The 27,464-nt window shown below is 38.0% G+C and overlaps 1 protein-coding gene across 6 annotated transcripts; it reads right to left on the reverse strand.

The window, feature by feature from the left end:
* Positions 1–1,994: 1,994 nt before the first annotated feature.
* On the reverse strand, positions 1,995–26,190 carry LOC311303938 (uncharacterized protein). Of its 6 annotated transcripts, none has more exons than XM_084430687.1 (17): positions 25,941–26,190; positions 23,672–23,890; positions 22,300–22,496; positions 19,264–19,367; positions 18,936–18,979; positions 18,565–18,829; positions 16,540–16,721; positions 15,025–15,150; positions 14,682–14,810; positions 12,613–12,735; positions 10,421–10,556; positions 7,354–9,743; positions 5,545–5,738; positions 5,172–5,304; positions 3,340–4,204; positions 3,073–3,228; positions 1,995–2,972 (listed from the first exon to the last, which is right to left on the reverse strand). In XM_084430687.1, exons 2-16 carry the CDS (start codon positions 23,831–23,833, stop codon positions 3,098–3,100), a joined length of 5,181 nt encoding a protein of 1,726 aa, XP_084286813.1. In that variant the 5' UTR covers positions 23,834–23,890; positions 25,941–26,190; the 3' UTR covers positions 1,995–2,972; positions 3,073–3,097. The 6 variants fall into 6 exon arrangements, with proteins under 6 accessions (XP_084286813.1, XP_084286809.1, XP_084286810.1 ...); XM_084430683.1 differs by having other exon boundaries at positions 5,172–5,307; XM_084430684.1 differs by having other exon boundaries at positions 2,300–2,972; positions 3,069–3,228; positions 5,172–5,307.
* Between the last annotated feature and the right edge of the window lie 1,274 nt (positions 26,191–27,464).

A 27,464-nucleotide genomic window follows, 5' to 3' on the forward strand; every position in this document is an offset into this window, starting at 1 on the left:
ACAATGTCCGGAAATGAATTCTAGTATTATGAGACAGAACTCGTTTAAGGTGATAGTTTCATCCTTACATCTACTATAATACAGTATGTTGTCATCTTGAGAGTATTTACATCAATAATTGGACTGGTGGTATCATTTTTGTTAAGCGTGCCAAAGATTCTGGGCTCCAAATTTGCCAGGTTTTTTTTTATTAAACCCGAAGATGTTCATCAGTGATTGTATATCAAGAGCAGGGAATGATGTCAGCCATGGTGATGACCCAGCACTAAATGGACTAGATGTCTGTCATCTGTGGACAAAAGCTCAATGGTAAATCAACGTCAAACATGAAAGCTCAGAATTCAAAACATTCACTGTACGGACCGCAGTGGGCCCTCTGGGTCCACCCAAAGCTCAAGAGAGAATAAACAGAAGTCCCTGACCGAGCTGATGTAGAGACCAAAATGGCCTTTAAATCCTTTAAAAGCTCTGATATGGGATATCACATCTCTAGACATGCCTTTGATTTCTGCTCCAACAATGACTTACATTTTGCTTTTGAAAATACAAGTGGCATAACACCATGTTCATGAGTTATCTGAATCTATTATTACATCATTCTGCAAAACAGGTTGTAATTTAACTGTGGACATTACTTGTGATTAAAGCAGGTTTGTGTGATGCCAACAGTCCTTTTTTTTTCTTTTTTTTTTAACAGATGAATAGAAATGTTGTGAAATAGAGAAACACGGACTGTTCGAACAACCTGTTCAGCCAAAAGACAAAAATGGAGACACTTTAAAAACACAGAGATTGGATAACAGTTGCTTATACTTAACTAAGTGCTGAATCTACTTCGTTTAGAAAGGCTGCATATAGATCTGCTGCACGTGAATCTAAAAAGTCGTTTCAAATTCACAAATAAAATAGATGGAAATTAAAGGGACTGTGTGTAGGAATTTCTCCCATCTAGTGGTGAAATAGTATTTTGCATTCAAACGAATATGCTCGCCAGCGCCTCGCTTTTTCAAATGCGCGTTGCATCTACGGTAGCCGTTATGTACCAAAAAGCTATGACAAGATGTCTTATAATAGCACTTCGAATTTTCCTTAGGGTGAACAGGTTTGTTATTTAAAACAAACTGAAACTTGAAACAACGAAAAAAAGAATGTTACAGTATGAATTACTGACTGTGAAAAACATTAACTATGGTAATTAGTAGTAATGCCTTCTTTACTCCTTATATTTTTTGAAGTACGTGCATTGTTAGATATCATCATCATCATCAGCGCCTTCTCTAACGTTACTTTACTCAATAGCTGCTATTCATCAAAGAGCCTGTTTAACTTTTAATTATAAATGTTCTACTGTCTATATAATAAAGTACACAACCAAGCAATGAAAAAAAAGCTTGTAATTAAGACCGTAACATTGACTTACCTGTCGAGAAGAAAGCAGGCAACTTCTTTTGAAAGCTTTCTCCTGCATTGTTTTTGTAATCTCCGGTCACGTTTCCTTTTACAGTCTATTTTGGACTTTTTCGACGACGAGGACTCCTGATCCTGTGACTCAGCATATGTATGAATGAACGGTGTATAAATAACCGTACAGTGCAGCCTTTTAAACTTGCCGCGGCAGTGACAAGCGCTTCTACTGGCTTCAGTCACGTGACGCTGGCTCTGAAAGAAAACGCGTCGTGGAAACGCGTTGGCCTAGTACTTTTTGTCCCTCTCTGCTATTATAGTTTTTCAAGATGGCGGAACTACATGGAAGCCTCCGTGGACCTACCCGTCCCATGTATATAAATATAATAAATTCTTAGTTTACGAGGATTAGTCTGATCATTGGCAGAGGTATTTGTGCACCATTGAGGGCATATTTATGAATAAAATATTGATTTTAGATAATAAAATACCTAAAAAGCTACACATTGTCCCTTTAACAAATAAATAAAATGATACACAAATAAATGGCTTTAAAAAAAAAAAAAAAAAAAAAAATGCTGACTAAATTTGAGTGTAATGTGCAACAATGCTGGCTGATTTTATTATATGGCTACTTACCAAATAAATCAATATAAAGATATTGTCAAAAATATTTGAATATGAGAAGAGTGCGGATACAAGACAAAACAAGCTTAGCTTTGTAGGAGATTATGGTGCAAAACAAGTTTCACTGTCATTTCAAAAAAATGCTTTGGTTGACCAATCAAAATGAAGTATTTCAAAGACCCATGTAATAATGCAAATTACCCAAAGAACTCCAAATTAAGGTTGCACAGATTTCTAGAATGCGAAAAGAAAAAGACCCATCAACATGGACATTTGGATTTCATTTACGTTTAATAAATGTAAACATTCCTAACTGAAAATTCTACAAACCATTTGACATTTAGAAGAAACGTACACACAAATACTAAGATGACAGTGAATCAGATAAACAGATTAATCTAATCAAAAACGTATCCATTTCTCAAACCTTCTCAAATGCTTCATTACAAACGGACAGTGATATAAATACTCCACTGCGTTATAAAGCTGTTAGATGACAGAGAGAGAGAAAGAAACAGTCTGACAGTGAATCACCATACAAGGAACGGAAACAGGCTCAGGTTGATCTGAGTCATACCACACACACACACACACACACACACACACACACTCTCTCTCTCTCAACACACACACTAGTGCACAAAGGCAAGTCTTCAAAAAGTGTCTGTCAATAAATAAGGCTATTCACAAAATTCAAGTCTCTAAAAGAGGGGCTTATCACCACCTTCACGCAAACAAAAATATATTACATTGGTATTTCGAAGCTAATTTGTAAACGGCTCCATTACTCAAACAAAACTATATGACATGAGAACAACCAAGAAAAAGAGAGCGCAAAACTTTGAATTCTACATCACATGACAGGGCAGGACTCTCGAGTGTCTTGGTGATCAGATTACAGTAGCATTAAAGAGGCAGTGAAATTCCTTCAGTGTGGAAACCTGAAAACAAATACAGATGATGCTGCTCTGAAATGTGAATTGTATTAGTAGAACCAGTGGAAATGACTTCAAATGCTTCTCTAAATGTGTAAATACCTACGGGAGGTATCAGGTGTGTGTGAGTACTATGGCTCTATTTCATCATCTTCCTCTTGGGGCGTGGCTTCTCTGCGTGGGAGGGGCAGTGCGTCAGTTCCCAGAAGCCCCCTGCGCAGGACATACGGACAAGCGGGTCCACTGGGGATGTCAGCAAATCCTTCAGGAGATAAAAAGGTGCGAAGACCATTCAGTCTTATAATAATTCTTCATCAGAAAACAAAAAGAGACATTTTGAAGAACGTTCACGCTACTCGGTTTCCCTTCTTACCCTTCATGACGACCTCGGGCAGGCCGTACGGTTCATATTCGGTCTCGTCGTACGCGGCAGACATGCGGTTGCGGTTTTGCCGGATGCGTTCAGCAAGGTGAGCTGGGTCGCTCATGGGGAACACGCTGGATAACAGCAGTTGGTTCGTAACAGTCTGTGGGGCCAGAGAGAGGGGCGGCGAGTCTGCAGACTCTTTCTCGACTTCATCTTGCTCCGTCTCCAGCTGTTCTCCATCTGTCTGGGTGCAGACATGGATGGGGGAATGCTTGTCCCTCAAATCCAGCTCTCGGCTCTCCTCTGTCTGAGTGGACACGCTCTTCACCTCTGTTCTGTTAGAAACGCCAATGACCTCGCTAACCTCTGCCCTTTGACCATGAGCTGGTTCATTCTTGAGTGTTTTTTCCACAGTAGCATGTTGTTCACTCTGTTTATTTGTTGTATCTCCATGTTTTTCCAAACCAACAGTGTCTATAGTTTCAATCTCATTATGCCCAGTGCATAACGCATCAGAATTCTGGGAGTCGGCAGTCTCACAGGACTCTGTGATTGGATTTGAGTTGACTACCTCTGTCTGATATTTGGTTGAGATGGAAACACTGATTAAGGCATCTTCCTGGCTGTTCGCACTGGCATCTGCTGCTTTGGTCTGATCCTCGAGAGACACTGAGGCAATCGGCTGAGACTCTGAATTACTGTAATCTGTTGGTTTGGTCGGTAGAGGGGACAGCTTGTCTTCAGTGTTGCTAGTCATTATATTTGAGACACAAACAGGAGGAGGACTTTTGTCGCTGTGGTTAACAGAGCTGCTCTCGCATTCATGTTGAGCATGTGCTTCGGTCATCACCGCATTTCCAGTCATAAGGCTCTGAAAAAAATTACAGGAATAGGTCTGTGATCATTGAAAGGCATTCTATCTTAGACAAAAAAAAAAGAAAGAAAGCTCTATCGTCATCTACTCACCATCATGCCTATATAAGGGATGCACGATTTGAGGGGAAAAAAATCTAAAGGCGATTTTTCTGAAAAGAATTGTGATTGTGATTTTAAAAGGCAATTTAAAAAAGCTCCAGGTTTGCTGTGCGGAACAATGTGGGCTAAAATGTTGTGATTATATTTCATCATCAGTTCAGTTGAATTGGATATGAATATTAAAAGCTAAGAGCAGTTATTTTTTTTACAATCAGATACCAAAGGATAGCACATAAATTCTGTTTGGGGGTTCAGGGTTGTCATCTTTAAGAGAAACCTTTGAAAAATGTACATTCAATGTAAATCAATCTGGACCACTTTTATGCTTTCCTTAAAATAAGAATCTACAAACAACAAACAATCAATGTACATATAATCTAATAATCAAAGCAATCTCATTACAAGCAGAAAACAAAATTAAGCTACTCATTTCAAAGTTTCAGTTGTCCATCCATGCCAGAAATTATGATCTCTAACTATTTTTCCCAATTAGAACATTGTTTATTATAAAATGCTCTTAATATGCTAATAAATAATGCATAATGTCCATGGAAAAAGTCTTAAGGCTCCACGTCATTGATCATTCAACTAAACTAAGTTTGACAAGTTAGAGTCATTGATATATAGGCCTATATACTATATTTAAACAATTTTACTTTGCTACATTGTTTTAACAAGTATCAAGTAGCATTCACTTTCATTGTGCATTCTGCTAAATGCAGAATAGGATAGTCAGGATAGGAGCAACATGAGGGAAAGTAAACAGCAAATTTCCATTCTTGGAAAAGTACAGTTCAACACTTTCACCAGTTCAACAATTTCCCATATGTAAATAATGCCATGCGTTATGAAACGTTATTTACCTCAGCAGGCCCTTGAGATTCTCTCACATCATGTGTCATTTGGGTTTCAGGCGACACATGCTCCCCCAAGTTGGTCTGGTCGTTTGTGTCATCTAAGCCAGACCGATATGTCACGTCTCCGACAGTGCGCTGTCTGCTGTAGAACCATGATACACCAGAGCACAAACTGAAGGGTCTTGCATTAAGGGTCCTACATAAACATCCCTCATTCACTGAACCTGTGTTTACTTTCCCCATCTCAGAACCAACATACCCATAATTCACGTTAAGTACCTCGCACTGCCTTTTAAATTATTATGAACAAACACAATTTACATTTCTATGTCGCTTATCACATAATTATCTTCAACAAATGCCAGTCAAGGGACATTACCTTGTTGTTCGGGACTGCTTTTGCAGCTTGCTGGGACTGCAGGGGAGGAACATCTCAAACTCTTTTAGCACGATGGAGGGCGAGTTGTTGCCCACTATTTCTTCCATGGTCGAGAGCTTCCAGAGATCTAGTTCTTCAGCTTGTGTCTTGTTCTGCTCAGAGAGGTGCTGGATTTGGTCCTGTAATGTCTGGATCTTTAATACGAATTAAAAAGAATAAATTCAACGTAAAATACATGTAAATACATGCAAATAAAGAAAACGTTTTTTAACAATTAGTTAATCTAGGTAACATTAAGGGTTTTTAATACTAGTAAGGGTTTGTTTAAATGAGCCATTACAGTAGTGCAGAATAGTCCAATATGATGTTTCGGATTCATCACTTGCTTTATCGCTTTGCACCTGATCAGGAAAAAGTGACATTTTTCACGTATCATACACATGACCAGCATCGGCCAATAGTGAGCCTACATGGTGACGTGCAACACAGACACGCTACGCTTAAACACTACCTGAAAAGACTCGAGGCCCAGAGAGAAGGAAATGAAAAGTGGAATAAAGTCGTTATTTTTGTTTGTTTTTGTGCACAAAAAGTATTCTCGTCGCTTTATAAACTTAAGATTGAGCCACTGGAGTCACTTGGACTATATTAACGATGTCTTTAATACATTTTCTGGTCCAGCAAGTTATAGTGTCTTAGAAGCCTATGGAGGAGTAAGCCAGCTCTCAGATTTAATCAAAAATATCTTAATTTGTGTTCCGAAGATGAACGAAGGTCTTACGGGGTTGGAACAACATGAGGGTGAGTAATTACTGACAGAATTTTCATTTTTGGGTGAACTAACCCTTTAAAGGCATCGAGATAAGTTCACAACCTGATTGGTCGGCTTTTATTATGTATATTTCGTGACAGAACTTACCGAACATCCAACAATGCTGTTTTCTGGGATAAATGCGCTTGTTTTATATGCGTAGCCTACATATGATGGTATTTTGACCAGCTGAGAACTCATGAAGAGCTTATAAAATGTATAAAGGAGTCAAAACAGCGCCAGGAATCCCTCCTTCACACAAACAAAGATCTGCTGCGAGGAGACGCGGTTCAGACACCTGTACCGAACTGTGATGGGCAAACTCATGACTAAGACGAGATAACACAGGCATGCTTGAGCATTCTGTCCTTTTTAGTGTTGCATCTTGTGACTTGTCCTGTTTTTGGTTTCATTTACATGTATTTGGTCCGTGTTGCGTTCATATTTCTGTTGAACCGCAACAGACAGAGTTCGTTTGGAAGTGGACGAGACCCATATTTTCAGCGATCTCGGGTCTGCTTGTTTGGTGCACACCAGGGTTCGGATGGCAATGTTCACACTTATTCAAATAAACCGCACTTACAGAGCAATCGCACCAGAGTTCGTTTTAATATAACCAAACATGCAAAGTGTGAACACACCCTGGCCTGAAGATCAAAGGACAGTTCATTAAATTTGCGATATACCGTAGATAGCGAAAGATCGTTTATTCCGTATTGTGACGTACAACAGAAAGAAATGTAGGGCTTTTATCCATCAGCTGTTGATTGGATAGAGGCAGACCTGACCTCAAACTTGCAGTCGATTGTAAGAAAGGGGTGTGGTTTAAAAGGTCAAAATTATTGGAAGAGACGTACGTCATTAGAGAGAAGTCTATCGTTTCACCAGAAGATTGAGTTATGAAATTTTGATTAAAGATTAGAAAATTGATACGGTGACTTTCCATTTCATGCCGAGTTTAAAAAGAAAAAGAACATTTCCATTTTACAAAAAATTACCTGCTCCTGAAGAGACTGAACCTCTGCTTTAGAGTTTTCATGAAGAACAACCAACTTCTCCTGTCCTAATGAGGAGCTGGTTTGTAATCCTTCGTTTGTACTTGACAATTCTTTGTTTTCAGTGTTCACTAAAAGCGAGGCATCTTGTTCCGCACAAGTGTCTTTGCCCAAGTGCTTCAGTTTCAATTTCAACTCTTCATTCTCTCGTTTAACAGTCAGAAGCTCTTCCTTTATCACACCTCCCTGTAAAGCAAGCTCCAAATTCTGAGACGTTAACACATTCAGCTCAAGTTGAGTGACTTGTAATTCCTTTGTTACTTGTTCTTGCTCCTTGATATCATCCGTGGAAGGTTCTGGAATGTGATGTTGGAAGTTCAGAACATCCAACTGTTCATCTGGCAAGAGAGAACTTGCACTCTCTTCAATCACCTCAGAAAGTCCTGGTGCTTCTGAATCTGCACTAGAATTTGGAGCATTTTCACAATGTACGTCTGAAGCGGGACATAATTCACGTGGCTTGGAAGCTTCAGTCACTTGCAGCTTATCAGATATCTCACTAGTGTTGGTTTGATCAATGTTTTGACTAACAGAGTGTTCAACAAGCAGCTGTGCAGTAGGCTGTGAGACCTTCTCCTTCAAAATCAGTTGCGCATCGTCACTAAACATTTCACGGTCGCTTATACTCGTGTTGCTGAAGACAGAATCACAGCTTAGTTCTCTTGAGATCTCTGTAGACAGGTCAGGAGGCGTAGAGATGTCATTGGGGGTGATGTCCGTCCTAGTGTGTTTTTCTTCAAGAAAACTGATTTTCTCTAGACATTTTTGCAGTTCCACACCCTGCTTCTGGAGGGCGCATTCTTTATCATGCAACTCTCCCAGCAGGTTCTCGATGTGCTTGCTCTGACTTTCAAAGGCTTGGGTAAGGTGCTTAGTCTGAGTGGTCACTTGCTTCTGTAAGTCCTCCAGCTTTCCTTGAGCTAGTTTCGCCTTCTCAGACTCTCTTTCCCGCGCCACCCTTAAGCGCTCCACCTCCAAAACTAAAAAGGTAGTGCTGTCCAAATCTGAAGCATCTGTGCTCAATGCTTGAGTCCTGCCTGTCTCTGCAGCTGAGGTCTTGTCCTCTGTTGGTTTAGTTTGTGCTCCAATATCCATAATTGTTCTGGTTTCTTTGCAGACTTTTGCATTGTGAAGGTTCACAGAATCACAGATGGACTCTTGAATGTCAGGAGAAGGAACCAAGTCTTTGTTTTCTATAACAGCAGCATTCTCAACCTCGTTTGGGTGGCGTTCTAGTTGTAAATATGTGACGGGAAGATTGTCTTTTGATATTTTCTCCTCTAAACTCCTAGACTTTTGAAGATTGTCCAGCTCTTCTTGAAGCTGTGCAATCTTTAGTGCTTCTACTTCCTCTCTTCTGATCTGCTTCCTTTCCTCATCTCTCTCCCTCTCTCTTTCCTCCCGTTCCTGTGCAAGCTTGAGCTGAAGGTCTTGCAGGTCCTTTTTCATTCGCATTATTTCTTCCTCCATGTCCGTCTCCTTTCGCTTCATCTCAGCCAAGACGTTCTTCAGCTGGGTTCCTTCTTCCTGGTCTCTCTCCTTCTCTTCCAGCCTCATCTCAGTTTCTCTTTCTAGTGCATCAAGTGTTTCTTTCAGTTTCATGCTCTCCTTCTTCTCTTGTTCCAGCTGGGTTTCCAGCTTCGTCACACTGTCTTTGAGCTCAAGAGATTTGGCACGTTGCTGCTCTGTCTGGGTCGAGTGCTTGCGGCTCAACTGTTTCAGTTTGGTCCTGGCCTCCGTTTCCGCTTTCCTCTGGGTTTCGAGGTCTTCGAGTCGCTTCTGAAGCTCGGATTTCACATCTCTAAGTTCATCGCGAAGCTCTGCATTCTCCTTCTTTAGATCTTTTAGAGGCATCGAGTCATGTTTTTCTGTCTTACCTGATGTGTCATATGCAATGTCTAACTGTAGGCTGCAAGAGATGTCCGATTCACTTTTAGGCATCATACCGCTGGTTGAGTCAGATGTAAACGAGTCTGTGTCCACATCTTCAATACCAGTGTCTTGTTCTGTCACTGAGGTGTCTACATCTGTTTCACTCAGCCTCAGAGAGCCGCTTGGATGTGTTTGACCACCTTTTCCTTTAAATTTCTGTACCTGCTCAGACTCAAATTTACTGATGTGCTCCGAGTCGATGCCCTCCCCTGGCTCTCTGCCGGAGGGGAACTTCATTCGGTCCTCTTTTGTTCGTCCTATTTTAGGGGCTCTCTTTGCCTGAGAGGAGTGGTTGTGAGGAGGAGACTGGTTATGATGGAGGGAAACAGAGGGAGAGAAGCAGTCCCCTGAAGAGCTGGAGTGAGGAGCGGCCACAGCTGGAGGAGGTGAGGCCAGCTGAGCTAAAGGAGAGAGAAATTATATGGTAAATATAGGTAAATTGTTTTATTATCGGGTAAAAAAGGAAAAGTCCCTGAATCCCAGGGTAATATCACAGTAAAGCATTGCCTCAAATATCTTACTGCTTTTATTTATAACAGTGGCAGAATCAATATGATAAAAGCCTAATAAAGAGTTACACTTATTCCTATAATAATAATAATAATAATATTATTATAGACTAATGAACAATACTAATCAGTGAAAATGTGCATAATAATAATAATAATAATAATAATAATAATAATAATAATAATACAATTATGCTCATATACTCAGAATTTAGAGTTGGAATTTATCCATTTCAGGAAAAAACAATAAGCCAAAAGAGGCTTTGTACAAGTCATTTTACCATTATGAAACTTTACACTTATTCTAGAGTAGAACAAGCTGAACATGTTTACAAGTCTTTAAGAGAAAAAAAAAAAAAAAAAAAAAAAGAAGTTTGAGGGGATTTGAGGGTCTACTGCTTTGACTGGCTTGTCTAACCAATCACAGACTTCATGTACAAAAAGATTTTTGAAGGTGCACTGTCAAAGTCTGGCCAGAAGGGGGAGGCAAACACATAGAATGTGTGTAACAGGGCGGGGCCAACACATACAAACAGTTCTCCTTGTGGACGGAATTCTTTCAGACTCACCCTGCAGTTCTTTAATAAGCTTGAGGGCGTCAGCAAGCTCTTCGGTCAACCGCTTCACTTCCTCCTGTAGAGCTTTCTCCTGTTTCTTCATCTGCCCCAGAGACACAGAGAGACTCTCGTTCTCCCTCAGCGCCTCCTACAGGACAAGATGAGAAGTGCACATATAGAACAAAGTCAAATGAGATTAATGATTAAAGATACTTTTCGTCCATGAACAGCCATAAAACTACATATATGTATATTTATTTATTTATTGTTTGTTAGTTACACAAAATCTAATAGTGAAAAGCAACCAGAATCCTCATAGGTGTTCAGGGTGAGGCATGCTGGACAAAGACGACACAACAAAATACACAAAATGAACGTATTCAAGCAGACAAAGAGGTTATCCAACTGCAATCTTGATCTGCATATAACATTACTCTGCACTTAAACATCATAAAAGCTTTTTTGGTGATTATAATACATGACTCTTACATTGTAAGTCTATTGTAAGTCATGCAGTCTATAAATAAAGCGCTTAAACCCAAGCCCCAGTGTGAAACAGAAGTCGTAAGGAGATAATGGTGCTATATCTGAGACTATATCCAGCTGAGTCAGTAACAGTATTGTTGCACTGGGAGCTTCGCCGGTGTGTCCCTCTCTATGTCTGGGTCTCTCTGTTCAAAAGTTTGGGTCAGTACAAAAATTTGTACAAAAATTACTTATATTCATCAAGTAATAATACAGACTTTTACTTTGCTACAAAAGAGTTAAGAACAAAAAAAGCTATTCTTTCAATCAAAGAATACTGACATTTTTTTTTATCAAAGTTTCCCAAAAAAAGTATTAAGCAGTATCACGATAATAATAAACACTGATAATAATAATAAAAAAAGAAATTCTTGAGCATCAACAAATTAGAATGACAGGAATAAATTACACTTTTAAATATATTAAAATAGAAAATAGTTCCAAATATTACTGTTTTTGATTAAATAAATGCAATGACTTAATAAATGAATATAAATAAATGACTTTTTTTTAAATCATAAAAAAAAAAAATTCATACCAACCCCAAACTTGTGAACGGTAGTGTACTTTTGGGGACATTATCAAAAAGGAAATAAAGAAACAGTTTATGCATTTGTAAAAATACCCAAACCTGTATATTAGGGTAAGAGCTACAGTCTATAGTAACTATAAGAAGCTTAATTTAGTAGTCAGAATGAAGACTCCATTTAAATAGCTGGGTAAATGTTGTGTGCTGTTGTTGATTCTGGTCTCTGTTTGTGTCTCTCACTCCAATAAAATTGAGTTTTAAGACAGGGTGAGAAATTAGCAACCAAGAAAACAATCAGTATTTGGTTGCCTGCTGGATTTCCCACCCTGTCATAACCCTGTCCTTATCTACCAGACACTGTGACAGGAGACTCAGATTGGACTTTGACAATGCTGTTCAATAACAATGACACTCTTGTTGAGGTAAGCTAACATTTTATTACATGACTAATACACTGAACACTGATGCATTTCTTGCCTTTTAATGGTTTTAGAGTGGCCATGTTTGAATAAAGGCGTTTTAACCCAGTCAGAGGAAATGCCTTGGATCTTTTTTCTATAAAATGCACAATTTATTATATTTTGAGGAACGTGAAAGAAAAACTGGAGAGGTATGTGTCTGATTGGTTGAACATCAGTGCATCTCTGTCCCATCGTTCATAGTAAGTTATTCTATACATTTGATCTGAAAAAAATGTAATTAAATAAAAAAAAATTGACCTAGGTGCACCAAAATGCTTATAAATATCCCTAGGAGTTAACCAAATCCTAAGATCTCCTTTTAATGACCTCCCCAGAAAGAGAAATGGTTAATAAAGAGACTAAAAGCCTTCATATTTCAGAGCAATATAAATAAAAATGAAGGTCATCATTGAGATACAACACTGTTCAAATGTTTGAGGTCGTTTGAGAAATGTTTTTTTTTTTTATATGTCATATTGTGAAATATTACAATTTAAAATAACTTTTCTATTGAAATATATTTGAACATTTATTCCTGTGATGCTGCTTTTGTAACATTATACTGTCTTTACTGTCACTTTTGACCAATTGAATGCATCCTTGCTGAATAAATGTATTAATTTCTTTAAAAAAATTCTTTCCTCAGTTGGGAGTCTCTCAGGTCAGTGTGATTATGCATGTTGTTGTACCATGAGTTTGGCCTCAGTCTGTGTCTCTTTCTTCTGACTCTCTCTCAGGTCCGTCTCTGTGTTCTTCAGTTTTCCCCTCACATCCTCTAGATCTCTCTCCAAACTCTGCTTCTGCAAACACACCTGAGAGAAAGACAAACAGTCAGCAGAAAGATAAGACCGACCGTAAGCCAAGACAAAGAGCGCGGATCTTCATCATGCCGTGTTTGTGGCAGATTGAGTCATGTGACTCAATTCCATGCAAGACGCCACACAAACCCATGATGATGAAAAACATGATGAGATTTATTCATGGGATGTAAATGCAAAACATTATTTTCACGCATCTTGCAGTTTGACCAATGATGTGCAAACCATGCAATTTTTTTTCAGTTTACTGAAGTGAATCTGAAGGCTTATTCTTGTTAATTAGGCATTCATGCAAACCACATGTAAAATATTTGTGTGCTCACTATCCAGATTTAGAATCATGTAAAATATCTTAAAGAAGGGAAACATTAAAAAAAATCCCATAAGCAAAGTAGAGGTCAAAACAGCACATTCCATCACCTCAAGTCATTTGAATCAGTTTTGTGTCCCACCAGTGTAGAGACAACATTATTTATCTCTGTATTGATTGACACATTTGTATCACGTCTCTTTACTTCAACACACAGTATCTTATCAGCACTGTAAGAATGTCTTATTCTACAAAAGCAACAAAACAAGACTTAAATGCTTTAATTATCATAACACCAATCAGTGAACTATATGTCAATCTGTGATATTTTACAACCAACATACACACACCAAACTTGGTCACCTCCATATCTCGTCGTACCCATGTTTCTGGAGGAATATAAGACGTTTGTGAAAAAACATGCCATGAGTTTCAAACAGACATCACACTGAGATTACAACACTGACCTTCGCTCTAGTGTCCTCTGATGAGGAAAACAGAAAGAGGAAAAAAAAGGAATAGAATTGTGTGAGAAAACACATGAGCAGTGGGAGCGTGAGAGAAAGAGAGAGGGGTGACATTAGTGCATTGACCAACGGACACCCGTTCTGGAGCTCCCATGAGACAGAGAGAATAAAGAGAGACAGAGAGCAGAAGCTACAGTTTAAACTAGAGTAGATGAACTACAATCAGGCTAGCTTTCTGGAAACATGAAGTTTCTGCAAATTAGAAATAAGAAGTAGCTGACTGCACTTGAAGCTATTTAAGGAAACAGAAGTGGTGCTCGTCTAAACACTAGACGGGACATTATTGCATTGCTCTACGTGTTCTAGTTGGTTGCTGGGGCACTGCTATGTGGTTTCTAAAACAAAAGTACACTAGCATCAGGGCTCTAGACTAGCGTTTCAGAGCAGTGGCACCAGGAGCACCTGACTTGTTAGCACCAGGGAGGAGGGGGGTATTAATAATATTACATGTTTTGTCTATTGGAAATGCACATTTGACAGTAATTTCAATTGCCAGTATAGTGGCTTCAGCTGAGATGCGGATGCAAATTTATTTTCATTAACAAAAACAACATCTGTAAAAATTAACGACCAAAATTTAAATATGCTGACAGAATTAGGACTCAACTCTTATTAAAATTGTTCTTCCGTAGAATCATAGATTTGTAGATCATGATAACCACAGGTAAGACTCATTACCATGGTAAAAACTAAATGGATTCTATGTTGTTGTTTTTTATGAGATACAGTAGCCTTAAAACTTTTAGAAAATACATAGCTTAAAAAACAAACAAAAAACAGGTCTTCATTAATAATATAATAAAATTTGATATACTGAAAATATCCCACATTTCTGCCACAATACCATGGTTACTGTTAGCGTTATTACAATAAATCCACGGAAAAGGTTTGTGATATGTGGATTGAAACGCCTCCGAACTGGATTGTTGTGGCACAATGTTTCTCCTGTTTTCTGTGTCACTGTTGTCGAGAATGCCACCGCTGTTTCATTTGGCTTTTGAATAAAGCTATACTATTTATAGAAAGGCTGATTAACTCCTACATTACAGCAGGCAAGTTAATAGGGTCGCTACATTTAGTTAGTCGCTCCTCAGCCCTGGTACCTTGTCATGCTGCGACTGCAGTGCGTTGTGAAGTGTTCTGGCCTGCTGGATCTCCTGGTTGAGTCTGTTGCTCTCCTGCTGATGTTGTCTCTCCAGAGCCTGTCTCTCTCTCTGCAGCTCCAACAGCTCCTACAATACACAAATCACAACCATCTCTTAGTTTCTGTAGGATGTTAAGGAGGATTTTTTTGCACTGACATGCATTGTGAGGAGTGCAATAAAAATGAAACAATCAATTCCAAGACTGTAAGATCACAACTCAAAGCTAAAACTGCAATGGAGCTGTAGATTTAGCAGTGCAGGAAACAATGAATCGCACGCATGTCCATGTGCTCGGTCTCACCCTCTGATGTTCTCTCTCGAGGTCTTTCCTGCGCTGCTCTGCACTGCAGCGGCTGCTTTCGGCATTCTGCCTCTGACACTTCAGCTCCTCCTGAAGTTGCTTGACTTTTTGCTCAGCAGACTGGACCTACACACACACACACGGGTATAATTACATTTTCTAAACATTCAATGTACACAATGTAGACACTCATTCTAAAAAATAAATAAAAATAATAATAAATACATAAACTTGCTAAAAAATCTATTATCTAATTATATAGTAGCACTTCACAATAAGGTTCAATTCATTAACAACAGCTAATGCATTAGACATAATAAACTAACAACAAATATTTTTACATAATTTATTAAAATCAGCTTAAAGGTGGTATCAGCGATTTCAGGCCCAAAAATAACTGTTCAAATTCATCTAATCTTTTCTAACGATCCGATAGCTGCCCTAGCCATAAGCAGGCTGTCAAAAAAACGCGTCTCTGTAGGCAGCCTAGGCTCTGAGATCTGCACACAAAAACAAATGGTTTAGCCAAACACTCAAAACCAAAATAAACAGTGTTCCAACCAATCACCGACAGGGGTGGGTGTTGTGAGGTTTTGCGCTCGTGCACGGCAGCACGTGAATCAACAGCGTCTATCAGTGGACATAAGACATGGCTGAGTCAATCCCAAAGAGGAGGAGAAGGAGGATTTGTTGGAGGGAATACCATCGTGTTTATTCAACGACACGAATAGTTATCGGGAAGGCTATGGAAAGGTGGAGAGAACTTAAAGAACTAAAAAAAAATGTAAATCGGACGCCGAGGTTGCATTGTTTCTTCTGGACAGGTGAGTAGCTGCTAGTGCTGACTTGTTTGGATGTGAACTGTGTGTGAAAATATCCTTCTTGAAAAAATATGAGCGAAGCTCGACTAAACTTGGGCAGCTCTAGCTAACGTAGGCGACATCATGCTGAACAGAATCAATCGTTTTTTTCATGATGCACGAAACGGGAGGGAGGGGCGAGCTAACTGGGTTTGTTTGGGATCTCGCTTCAAACACAAACAGAAGTGACGTCACCCACAATCGCTGATACCACCTTTAATGTTAATTTATACATACACTACCGTTCAAAAGTTTGGGGTCAGGAAGATTTCTTTTCCTCAGCAAGTATTCATTAAATACTAGGTTACAAAAGATCTGTATTTCAAATAAAACGCTGTTTTCGAACTTTCTATTTATAAAAGAAGTCCGAAAAAATATTAACCAATAATAATAATAAATGTTTCTTCAGCAAATTAGAGTGATTTCTGAAGGATCATGTGACACTGACAACTGGAGTAATGATGCTGAAAATTCAGCTTTGCGTCACAGGAATACATGACATTTTAAAATATATTTAAATAGAAATGTAGCCGTTATTTATTTTTTATAGTTTATATAAATTTCAATAATATATCACAATATTACTATTTATTGTATTCTTGAGTTACCAGTGATTCTCAAAGAAAAGAGATTCCTGCATTCGGTGTGCGTTTACCCGGTCAGTCTCCTGTGTGATGCGGGTCTGTGCGCGGGTCAGCTGGTCTTGGCTGCGTGTCAGACTCTGTTCCTTGGTGCTGATCTCTCTGCTAGCCTGAGCCAGGCGAGACTCCACGTCCTTCAAGCGCTCAGACTCCAGCTGTGCCTCCCGCTGTAGATCTGATACACGCACACGCAGCTCTGAGAGAGACAGACACTCACTGAATTATTAACGTTATCACTCTGACCTTCTGACTGTTTCTGGCTCTTTTGAAATAAAAGAGTTTGATGTGCTACTGTATGTGCCAAACACTAATGTTCACAGTGCAAAGCTTCCGTCCACATACACCAAAACCATTTATGGAAACTAAGCTATGCATAACTTTTTTCATTTTCTGAATGACATCACAACCTAATTAACATATGTCTGCATATATCCATCCATTCACATCATCTTTTTTTTCTAAAAAAAAAAAGCACTTTCCCATCATATGCTTATTACTTACAATGAAAAGTATTCTTTTTAATATATTCAGAAAAATGGTTTAGCTTTATTTTCTTTTGATTTTGGTCATTTATATTTGGCCATACCACTATACTTACAAAGACAGCCTGTTTAATTATAAGGGTCGGAGAAAGTAAGGGAATTAGTGCAGTAACTTAAATTACAGTAACTTTTGATGCAAAAACAAAAAACACAAAAAAAACCTTGACCCGGAGAAATGAAATGCTACCAAAGCGTTGGACACAGCGCCTATAAAAGCCCTCTGTCTGAACCACCTGCCACTGTGACCGTTTATTACAGCTTCTTGAGGGGAATTTACACTCCAGAAAATGTTACATCCCTGATCCAGAAGTCATTGGAAGGAATCAGTGATACTGTGGTGTAGAGCTGTCAGAGTCAGCTGTCTGTGGAGATGACAAACCCTGATGACCTCACTGATGACTCATCAACACAAAGAAACAAAACAATGGAGAACATTCATACCACAAACACACACACACACACACACATCTCTTGCTCAACAGACACACACCCACTCTCTCACTAAACCACCCCACATCTCACTATAAATATGGCAAGAGATAAGACCAGCATGTGTCAGTGTGTGTCCAATTCACTCCTTTCAATTTCTCTATAGTACACTGCATCAATGGCAACACAATCCTCAAGGCTCTGCAAACTGCATATTGGTCAATATTCTATATTCAATATTCAGTAATCTATATTCAAATAGAAAACAGTTACTTTAAATGCTTTACTGTACTTGTGATCAACAAACATTTAAAAAATCTTACCAACTCCCCAAACTAACAGTAGTGTATTGTGCTCATTTTATACATGGGCAAAAAAAAATTTATATTCATTGGCCACTGGTATTGGAAAAAAATGTGTATATCAGAATGATCACAGAAATGGGTTCTATTGATGGGTTCTGTTTTGGGCCTCCTTTACTGGGATAGCTTTATTGGAAACCTAACAACAGCATTCATTATGAATCAGGTTTTTTTTATGTAAATAAACCTGACATTTAATGAATAAACATGATTCTCCTCACTCAGTTTATGGACAAACACAGCTGCACTGAATAAATAAAACTACACTTCATTTCCTTAAACTACCCTAATCGTATACACACACAGAAATGCAGGTATGCATCCAATTTATTTCCAGCTCAGTCTGAAGCTACGACTGCTGAAGAAATCTCCACCCTCCTTAACATGCAAATACTACACAAATCTGCTCATGCCTCGGATGAGGTGGATTAACTTACTCTCATTGGCTGTCATGCCAACATGCTTTAAACAGTGACTTTGGACACTGCTTTCATTTATGATTATTAAAGAGCAGACAGGCAAATGGATTCAAACAACCCATGAAAGAGAGATGTAACTCAATCTGAAGAGTTCGACGCAGTGTTTAAGTATTTAAGCAAGGTAAGTCTCTGGGTTGGTTTTACTCCGGGATGCCTGAACATTTAAAATGAGATTTTAAATGAGTGGAAAACTCCTGAAAGCCCAATGGCATGATGGAGAAGCTCACCATCTATCTCGTTCCTCAAGGCCTCCTCCATACCAGAGTCATTGCTCTTGATTATGATGTCACTGGATGAAACCGAGGAAGCTGGTCGTCCTTTGGGAGTGGACCACAAATCACCACGTTCCCATGGAAACACAGAGTTGGGGGTGGAGGGTTCTGATTGGCGGACATTGCGCCGAAGGGGTGGGGATTTATGTGGTTGCTGTGGAAACGGGGTGGAAGCCCCGCCCGCTGAGGGCTTGGGGACGTCTCCAAACTGCAGCTGCTGCTACAATGGACAGAGCACAAACAAATGAGTCAGGAAGTATATTCATAAACAAAATATTCCTTATTAAGTGGTTGCTCTTAATAGGGTTTGTGCATTGGAGACTTACTCTGACATGCTGTGTTTTGCTTTCAGTCTCCGCTCTGAAACCACCTGCAGAGTTAAACAGGTTATAATAACAGCAAAAGAATAATGATGAAAAGGTCAAGGTCGTTCAAGATGCATCCCACATGGACAGACAAGCACACAGAGCCTGGGTACAAAGTCAAAATGTAATCACATTTTACTACGCAATCAGTCCTCAGGGACATAAATAAAACACCCTTTTGCCTACTTTATGAGTGGATACATTTTGCAATCTTTAAAGAGAGACACTCTGTGAACAGACAGTGAATAAAACACTGAAAAACAAAGGGACAGAGCGGGAGGGATGGTACCGTTGTTGTCCCAGGGAGAGCTCAGGTTCCAACAAGGTGTGGAAAACAACGTTGATTCCCCAGAGCCATTTCCCTTCTGCAGCTTTTCCAGCTCCGCCTCAAGCCTACATGCAGAGAGAGAAAAAGAGCTGGTTATAGGTCAATATAGGCAACCGAGTAATGGGGCAAACACTAGGGTTGGGTATCGTTTGAATTTGAACGATTCCGATTCCAATTCCTTGTTTCGAATCCGGTTCCTAACGATTCTCGATTCCGATTCTTTTAAGAGGCAGGGTCAAAAAAGTTTAGATAAATTTTAATTCTATGAACTTTTTACTTTTTATGAACTTTACTATGAATTTCTCACAGGGCAGTTTTCAACTACAATATAAATATCAAATCTATTTTAAACAATTTTTTTTTAGGCTATTTTAAATGAGCTAGCTAACCAACCGTCTTTATGAAGGAAATAGTCTGACCTTCTCCATCAATTGCTATTTTCACAGCTAAAATGGACTATCAGGTAAAATAGGCTAAATAAGGCTGTTTACACTCATGTGTAAATGTGTTTTCATGATTATTATTTTTTTACGTTCGCCGGCATCGCGCGCAGTTTTCAAACGGACGAGCAGAGGACGAGAGAATATGGTTGTAACTTGCAAGATACCGAAGAATAAGAAAACATCATATAAGTAGGTTTTTAAGGTTTAACGTCAGGGTTGTTTGCTCTGAATACATTTTATGAATGATTTTCGTCTCATAAAATGTATCGGTTCGCAGTTTAGCATAACAATCCATATATGCTTACACCTGTGCTGTGTGTACGTTACAGTTTACAAATGTTTAACTAATGTGGGGAAGTAGGCTACAGCTGTCAGTGTTCAGCGAGTTAACATTTGGCAGTTTGAAATCGATTAGGTAGTTACTTAAGTTCAGAATAGGGCTAGAAATGATCAAATTGGTAACTTAGACAGCGGTTTCTTCTTCCGGTCGGCGGACTGTGAATCGAAACTAGGAATCGAAATTTAAACTTTTGAACGATTCCGGGAAAATCGCAAAGCTAGTCCCGGTTCCAATCGATACTCGATACCCAAGCCTAGCAAACACACACATGAATTTAAATTCTTTTTAGTGCGTCTAGGTGTCCAGAAATCACTACACTACTTTAATGTCAATAACGACCTTATGGCTGACTATCACCAGTTACAGTCCTCATCACGAGTGTCAAACCAGTGTTATAGACCTTAGACGGAATTTAACGCAGACGAAAACGAGGCTGTGAGGGATAAACTTACAGTCCTTACAATGGTACACATTGTATAACGATCCTAGATCACATAATTTTCTCAACTGTAAGCTTTTTTTTCGTGAAGACATTGTCAGCTAAACAACCGGTATGTTGTTAAACAACAGCACAATCTATTAAACGCATCATTTCTTTTGTTCACAGCCTCGTTTTCTTTCCTGAAAATGTTTTATCTACTTTAGTGTATGTTTATATATACATACTGTATATATATATATACATACTGTATATATATATATATATATATATATATATATATATACAGTACCAGTCAAAAGTTTGGAAACATTACTATTTTTAATGTTTTTGAAAGAAGTCTCTTATGCTCATCAAGCCTGCAGTAAAAAAAAAAAAAAAAAAAAAAAAAAAAGTAATATTATGAAATATTATTACAATTTAAAATAATGGTTCTCTTTTTTTATATATTTTAAAATGTAATTTATTTTTGTGATGCAAAGCTGAATTTTCATCATCAAGTACTCCAGTCTTTGGTGTCTTATGATCCTTCAGAAATCATTCTAATATGATGATTTGATACTCAGTTATCAATGATGGAAACAGTTGTGCTGTTTAATATATTTTTTTGGAATACTTTTTCAGGATTCATTGAGGAGTAAAACGTTAACAGCATTTATTCATAAAAACAGCATTTATTCAAAATAAAAACATTTCTAACAATATAAATCGTTACCATCACCTTTTATCAATTTAACGCATCCTAGAGATTGGCATGGGGTACTTTCCATAAGATCATCTCTCAATGCAAATCAAACTAGCTATTAGGCTAACTGAAATAAAACCATGCCAATCTCTAGGTATGGTGAAGGCTATGTGATGATGTGGGGCTATTTTAATTCCAAAGGCCAAGGGAACTTTATCAGGATGCATAGTATCCTAAAATAAAAATAAATAAAAATAAAAATCTGCCTGCCTCTATGGGAATTTAACATAGGGGTGTCCAAACTTATGCACCCTGTATTTTAAGGAAGAACATTTATTTATTTACGATACATTATTCATTCACAAAGAAAATTGGTGTCCTTAAAGGTTGGATTTTTCCTAATTTTTTAAATTAAGGCATTAAGTTCAATTTCCAAAAGATGATTTTTTATTCCTCTTTTTAGTCAACTTTAGTATGGGTGTCTAAACTTATGCATAGCACTATATGTATATATATATATAATTTTGGTATTTATTCAGATTTTGAATTATTTTCTTATTTTTACATTTTAAATTTGTAATTTATATTTTTTTTATTATAGTTTTTTAAATATTTATATTTAGCTTTAATTTATTTATTATGTAAACTGGTTTTAAATGGCAACATTTCTAATTTTCATTTAAGTTTTATAATTTTTTCATCTAATATTTCTATTTAATTTTTTTCAGCTTCATTTCAATTAAAGAAAACAATTTTTAATAGCTTTAGTTTACAATAACAACATGGAGCACGATTTAGTTATGAATTTGATCATGTTTTTAACTACTAAAAAAATGTATTTAAATACTGATTCACACAAGAGTGTGTGCGATATTCCCCATTTCCATAGTAACAGCGACTTCTCCGATTTTTGGATCTCTCTTTGGGAGTTCAAAAACATTTGCGCAACCCTAATTTGGATCATTCCTTCATTCTGAATGCAGTAGTGATGCAAGAATCTAAATGACATGTCAATTGCTAATCAATGTTGCATGACCTTGTTCAGTTCGGTGTGTAAATGGACAGGAAGGTTCATGTGTGCGTGTCTCACCGCTTGATCTCCTGTGTGAGGTTTTGTGTCTGCTTTTTGGCAGATTGGAGTTGTCCCTCTAGCGAGTGCACTTGAGCCGTTTTGACCTGCAGGTCGTGAGACAGACGGTCTCTGGTGCGCACCTCCGCTTGCACCGCCTCACGCTCTCCTCCCAGCTCTCTCTGAAGCACAGCCAGCTCCACACGCACCTCCTCATACTGACAGAGAGGAACACACTACATCACACATCCAGCACTGTTTGAGCTACAGCTGTGCTGAGAGTCTCAGCCAACTTTCCATTTGGTGTCCTTTCAGGCAGTCATTTCTGCATTGCTGGAGCGTCTCTGTTAACCCTATGAAGCCTATTGTATCCGATCTACTGCAAGCCTTCTGTCGTCTGACTGACAGTTCATACTTTTTAGCAGGTAAAAGACCTTTTAGGATAATTGTAAAATGTCCACCAAAATATTGTGGCGCACGAGTCTTTAATAATTTTTATAAAGGAAATGCAAGAATAAATTTTGTATCGTTATTCGTTAGTAAAATATTGGTAAAACTTCACAATAAGGTCCCGTTAGTTAACACTGGTTAATGCATTAACTAATATTACCTATGTGAGCAAAAAATAATTGTTTGTTAACTTTATTTAATAAAAAACAACCATTAGTAGTCCGTATGGCGTAGCTCCTCTTTTATATAGAAACCCTGCACCATTTTTCCGTAAAACTTCTCCATTTAAACTTCTAATTCATCCCTGGCGTTTTGTTTTGCTCTTTCATCTGCACTTCCGCATTCGTCAATTCTCACTTAAGCTACGCCTATGTCATACGTCGGGTCAGAGGTCACCCTAGGATGGCTTGAGGGTGAGTAAATTATGTGACAATTTAAATTTGTACTTGACAATCCATATATTATTTTAAGTTAAAAACAATCATGATATATCAGGTTTTTGAGGTATGTTTGTTTCTCTTTATCATCATTGTACTGGATTGCATTATATGTTTCCCCCCCCCCACAATAAAAAAAAATTCAGAGCTTTGATCATAAAACTTAGCATTTAATTATCATCTCACCAAGACATATTTATATGCATTTTATGCAAGTAGTCTGATATACTGTTATAAATATCTAATTGTTTTACATTACAAGCTATCAGAATTTCATCTTACTTTTTGGTCATATAAATATCAGTGTTTTTTCCTTATTGAATCTGAGCTCCATGTCATACTATATGAGCCATAAACAAAACTGATGTATCAATTATGATGTTCAAAAAAAAAAAAAAAAAAAAAAAAAAAAAAAAATCACATATGCAAACTTTTCTTTTTAATAATTCAATAAATCAAATTATTAATTCATATGTCAGGCTATATACATATCTCTCGACGCTCACCTTCTGCTTCTGTTTGTGCAGAGCTGCCTCAGAGTTGTCCAGCTGCAGTTGCCTCTGCTGTTTTTCCCTGTTCAGCTTCTCATTCTGAGCCTGAAGCTGCTTAACCTTCTGCAGGACGTGACCTGTCAGACCCACGGTCCAGTCGTCTCCGGCCCAGCTCATCGCTGAAGATGCTTACAGACTGAGCTTTCAGAGGGCTTGGCCGATCATCTTCCAGAGCTGAAACGGAAGAGATACAGAAAGGTCTGGCTTGAGCTGTTGTTCATGAGGATCCAGTGTGCTGCCTTAGGGAAGATCCTCTCAGCTGTCTGTACTTGTTTCAGACCAGAAATATCAGTTCACATACTTATCACATTCACTAATGACAAAAATGAACCCGTGTATCTGCGTCTTTGTATAAAGGAAAATCACTGCGATCGTGTGGGTGTGTGTGTGTGTGTGTTTGTCAGAGTGTTCATGGAAACGTTCTTAAGGGACTTCTGCTGCCAAAACAGCAAGTAAAACCAAAAACAGAAGATTCTGTCATCATTTCCTCACATCATGTCTTTCCAAACCTGTATGATGGCTTATTTTCTTTGCAAGACAAATTTTTTTTAACAATTGCACTGGTTGTTTTTATTCATGCAACTACAAAGAATGGGGACTGTCAGGTGAGCTCATAAACCGGATCGGTCCGATTCATGAATGAATCATTCAGACTACCTTTTGTGAACTGATCAACCAATTCAATTCAATTTGTTTTACTCAAAAGAACACAGATTGGACATAGTCACTACTCTAGCTCGGGTAGACGTGAAAATTGCTAATGCATTATTGCGGTTTTACACATAAAAGTCATCAGAAGGATTACTATGGAAGCTGGTTTCAGCCACTGAATAAAAAAATTTAAAAAAGTAATTGTGACTTTTTAAAATCGGACAATTCTAACTTTTTCTCACATAATCACGAGTTTACATCTTGCAATTCTGACTTTTTTTTTCCAGAATTGGACTTTATAACTCGCAATTCTGACTTTTTTCCCCTTGCAATAGCAACTTTATTTCTCAGAACTGCGAGTTTTTATCTTGCAATTTTGAGAAAACAGTCAGAATTGCAAGATGTAAACTTGCAATTGCGAGAAAAAAAGTCAAAATTGTGAGATAAACAAGCTGCCATATGAGCTGGAGTCATATGCACCACTTTAAAGGGATCGTTCACCCAAAAAATAAACTTCGGTCATCATTTACTCTGTCCCAAACCTGTATGACTTTCTTCTGCTGAACACAAAAGATGATATTTTGAAGAATATGGGTAACCAAAGAACATTTGATGGACCCCATTGACTACCATGGTGTGTGCGTGTGTGTTCAGCAGAAGAAAGAAATTCATACAGGTTTGGAACAACTTAAATTATAGGATTTTTAATTAAACTTGTTTTGTTTTTAACGCACATTCACTTTCATTATAACAAAAAGAGTGTTCTGCAAAAGAAAGTTATATGGGTTTGAGACGAGATGAGTATGAGTCAATAAAGACAGATTATTATATATATTTGGTGAACTAGGGGTAAACGATCCCTTAAAGAGAACATGCAATGCAAAGGTTTAGATACTGAAGTGAACAGTCCCCACAGACACACACATATAATAGTGAAAGTGTCTATTTATATATTATCACTCAACCTCCTGTATTTGGTTTCTCTTCTCGGTCACCAACAATAAGAACTGGATTGCAGAAAGAAAGGAATGAGGAAAATCCGGCCAGTGAATCTACAAGAACTGTGAAACTAAACATCCTGGTCCGATCTCACCGTGTACCTGAATTTCCATTTCAAAGCATCAAAGATGAGCTTTCAAATACAGATGACGCCGGGCTACCGAGATGAATATACACGTTGAACAACAGTCTGCTACCAGTGTTCACTGTATAATTACCGTGATTATACAGTGAATAGTGGTAAGACTTGTGTATACATTACGTATACAAACCTCAGCAGATTTATGAATCCTACTATGGCGAGTTTTGGGTCATGAATATCAATTACACTTCGTGAATGGAGGCAGCGAGAAAGGCGAACTAATTAATATTCATGAGAAAAGCCTTCGCTTTAGTAAGATTTATAAATTCGCTGGCGGGTTTTGATTAAGCTAGAATCTGTAGACTGCTGAAAGAGCTAGTTAGGAAAAAAAAAAAGTTTATTTATTGGGTAAGTTAAAACAAACACAGACCATAATCCTGTCAGGTAAAACGAAAATGCTTAAGTGAAATCAAACAATGTGGCATTACTTACCAGGACTTCTGATATGTTGATCTCTTGAAAACGCAGTGATCCTGATGTCTTGAATGCCGTTTACGTGTCTGTTAATAACATACAAACCGACATGTATATCTATAGCATCTGAAGCGTTTGACCGTTTAACGTTAACAGATTGTCGTTATTTTCAACAGTCAGAACTGGGCGCACGCGGTCGCTGTTTCTTGCGCCCCTCAGAACTGCCGAACATGATTTGACGCGAGGCGTGGGGGTCCGTGACGTGTACAAAGAGGCGGAGCTTTAAGAGGTAACCAGAAGTGCAGTGGCACCCACAGGTCAATACGTTATCTTTTTTATATATTTTTTTTATATATATAAATTGATTTAACACTGAAATTATATACATCGAATTAAGGACACAACATCTTAAAGCATTTTATCCCAAACTGTTTTACATTGTTATTTTTTCATTTACATTATTTGCAAAGAAGAGGACAAATATTGGACACTAGTGTCAGAAATTGACCAGGCATTGGGGCAAATAAATAAATACATAGGCTCTACATACAAAAGTGTGATTTTAAGAGCTGAAAAGGTAATGGAAATGTCTATAACGAATTCAAAATGTTTGTTATGCTCGATCACGACAGCCTGGGAAAGAGTTTAAATATGGGTTTAGTCTCTCTGTAGACACAATAGTGACCTGTAGCCAGCATATTTACTCTTAACAATAAAGGTTCTTTATTGGCACGTTTCCCTGAAGAACCTTTAACAGCCATGGAACTTTTCCATTGCACAGATGGCTCATTATAGCCTAGTTGAAAAAATTATTATTAGCATCGCTGTGAAACCCCCCTTTTGGAACCTTTATTATATATTTTCCTATTTTAATCTTTTTGAGTGTCTAGCTAATATTGAGTGTTTTATTTTAGTTATGTGTGTGTTATGATTTCTTGTGCATCTTTTATGTCTACTTTAGTAGTCTATTTAATGTTGATTTCATTTTATAATCGACAACCAAATAAACTGATTCAAATAATGGGCTGCACACAAATTCCAGTACCAAACCTTTATGAGTTTCTTTCTTCTGTTGAACACAAAAGATGATACTTGATCATATCTATTTGGTAAAAAGAGTGTTGTAACCGGACAGTTGGCGGCACCCATTGACTTCCATATTATTATTTTTTCCTTGTATGGAAGTCAATGGGTGCCGTCAACTGTTTGATTACCAACATTCTTTAAAATATATTCTTTTGTGTTCAACAGAAGAAAGAAACTCGTACAGGTTTGGAACAACTTGAGGGTGAGTAATGACAAATTAAAAATTTTGGGTGAACTATCCCTTTAAATCAGTGCTTTTGTAAACTAGTGTCAAACTCTTGAAGGATAAAAAAGATTAAAGCCTTCAGAAATTAGGTGCAGAAGCGGGATGCACCTTGACTATCAGCCATGCATTATAGCCCGAATGGTCACTTTCACTGGTATAATCCACCAGCATAAACAGCATATAATCAGATTATCCTTATTGCCGTGGCCCTTGTTTCTGAGAAGAGTGTA

Source organism: Rutilus rutilus (assembly GCF_951802725.1).
Source record: "Rutilus rutilus genome assembly, chromosome: 14".
NCBI classification, from domain to species: domain Eukaryota; kingdom Metazoa; phylum Chordata; class Actinopteri; order Cypriniformes; family Leuciscidae; genus Rutilus; species Rutilus rutilus.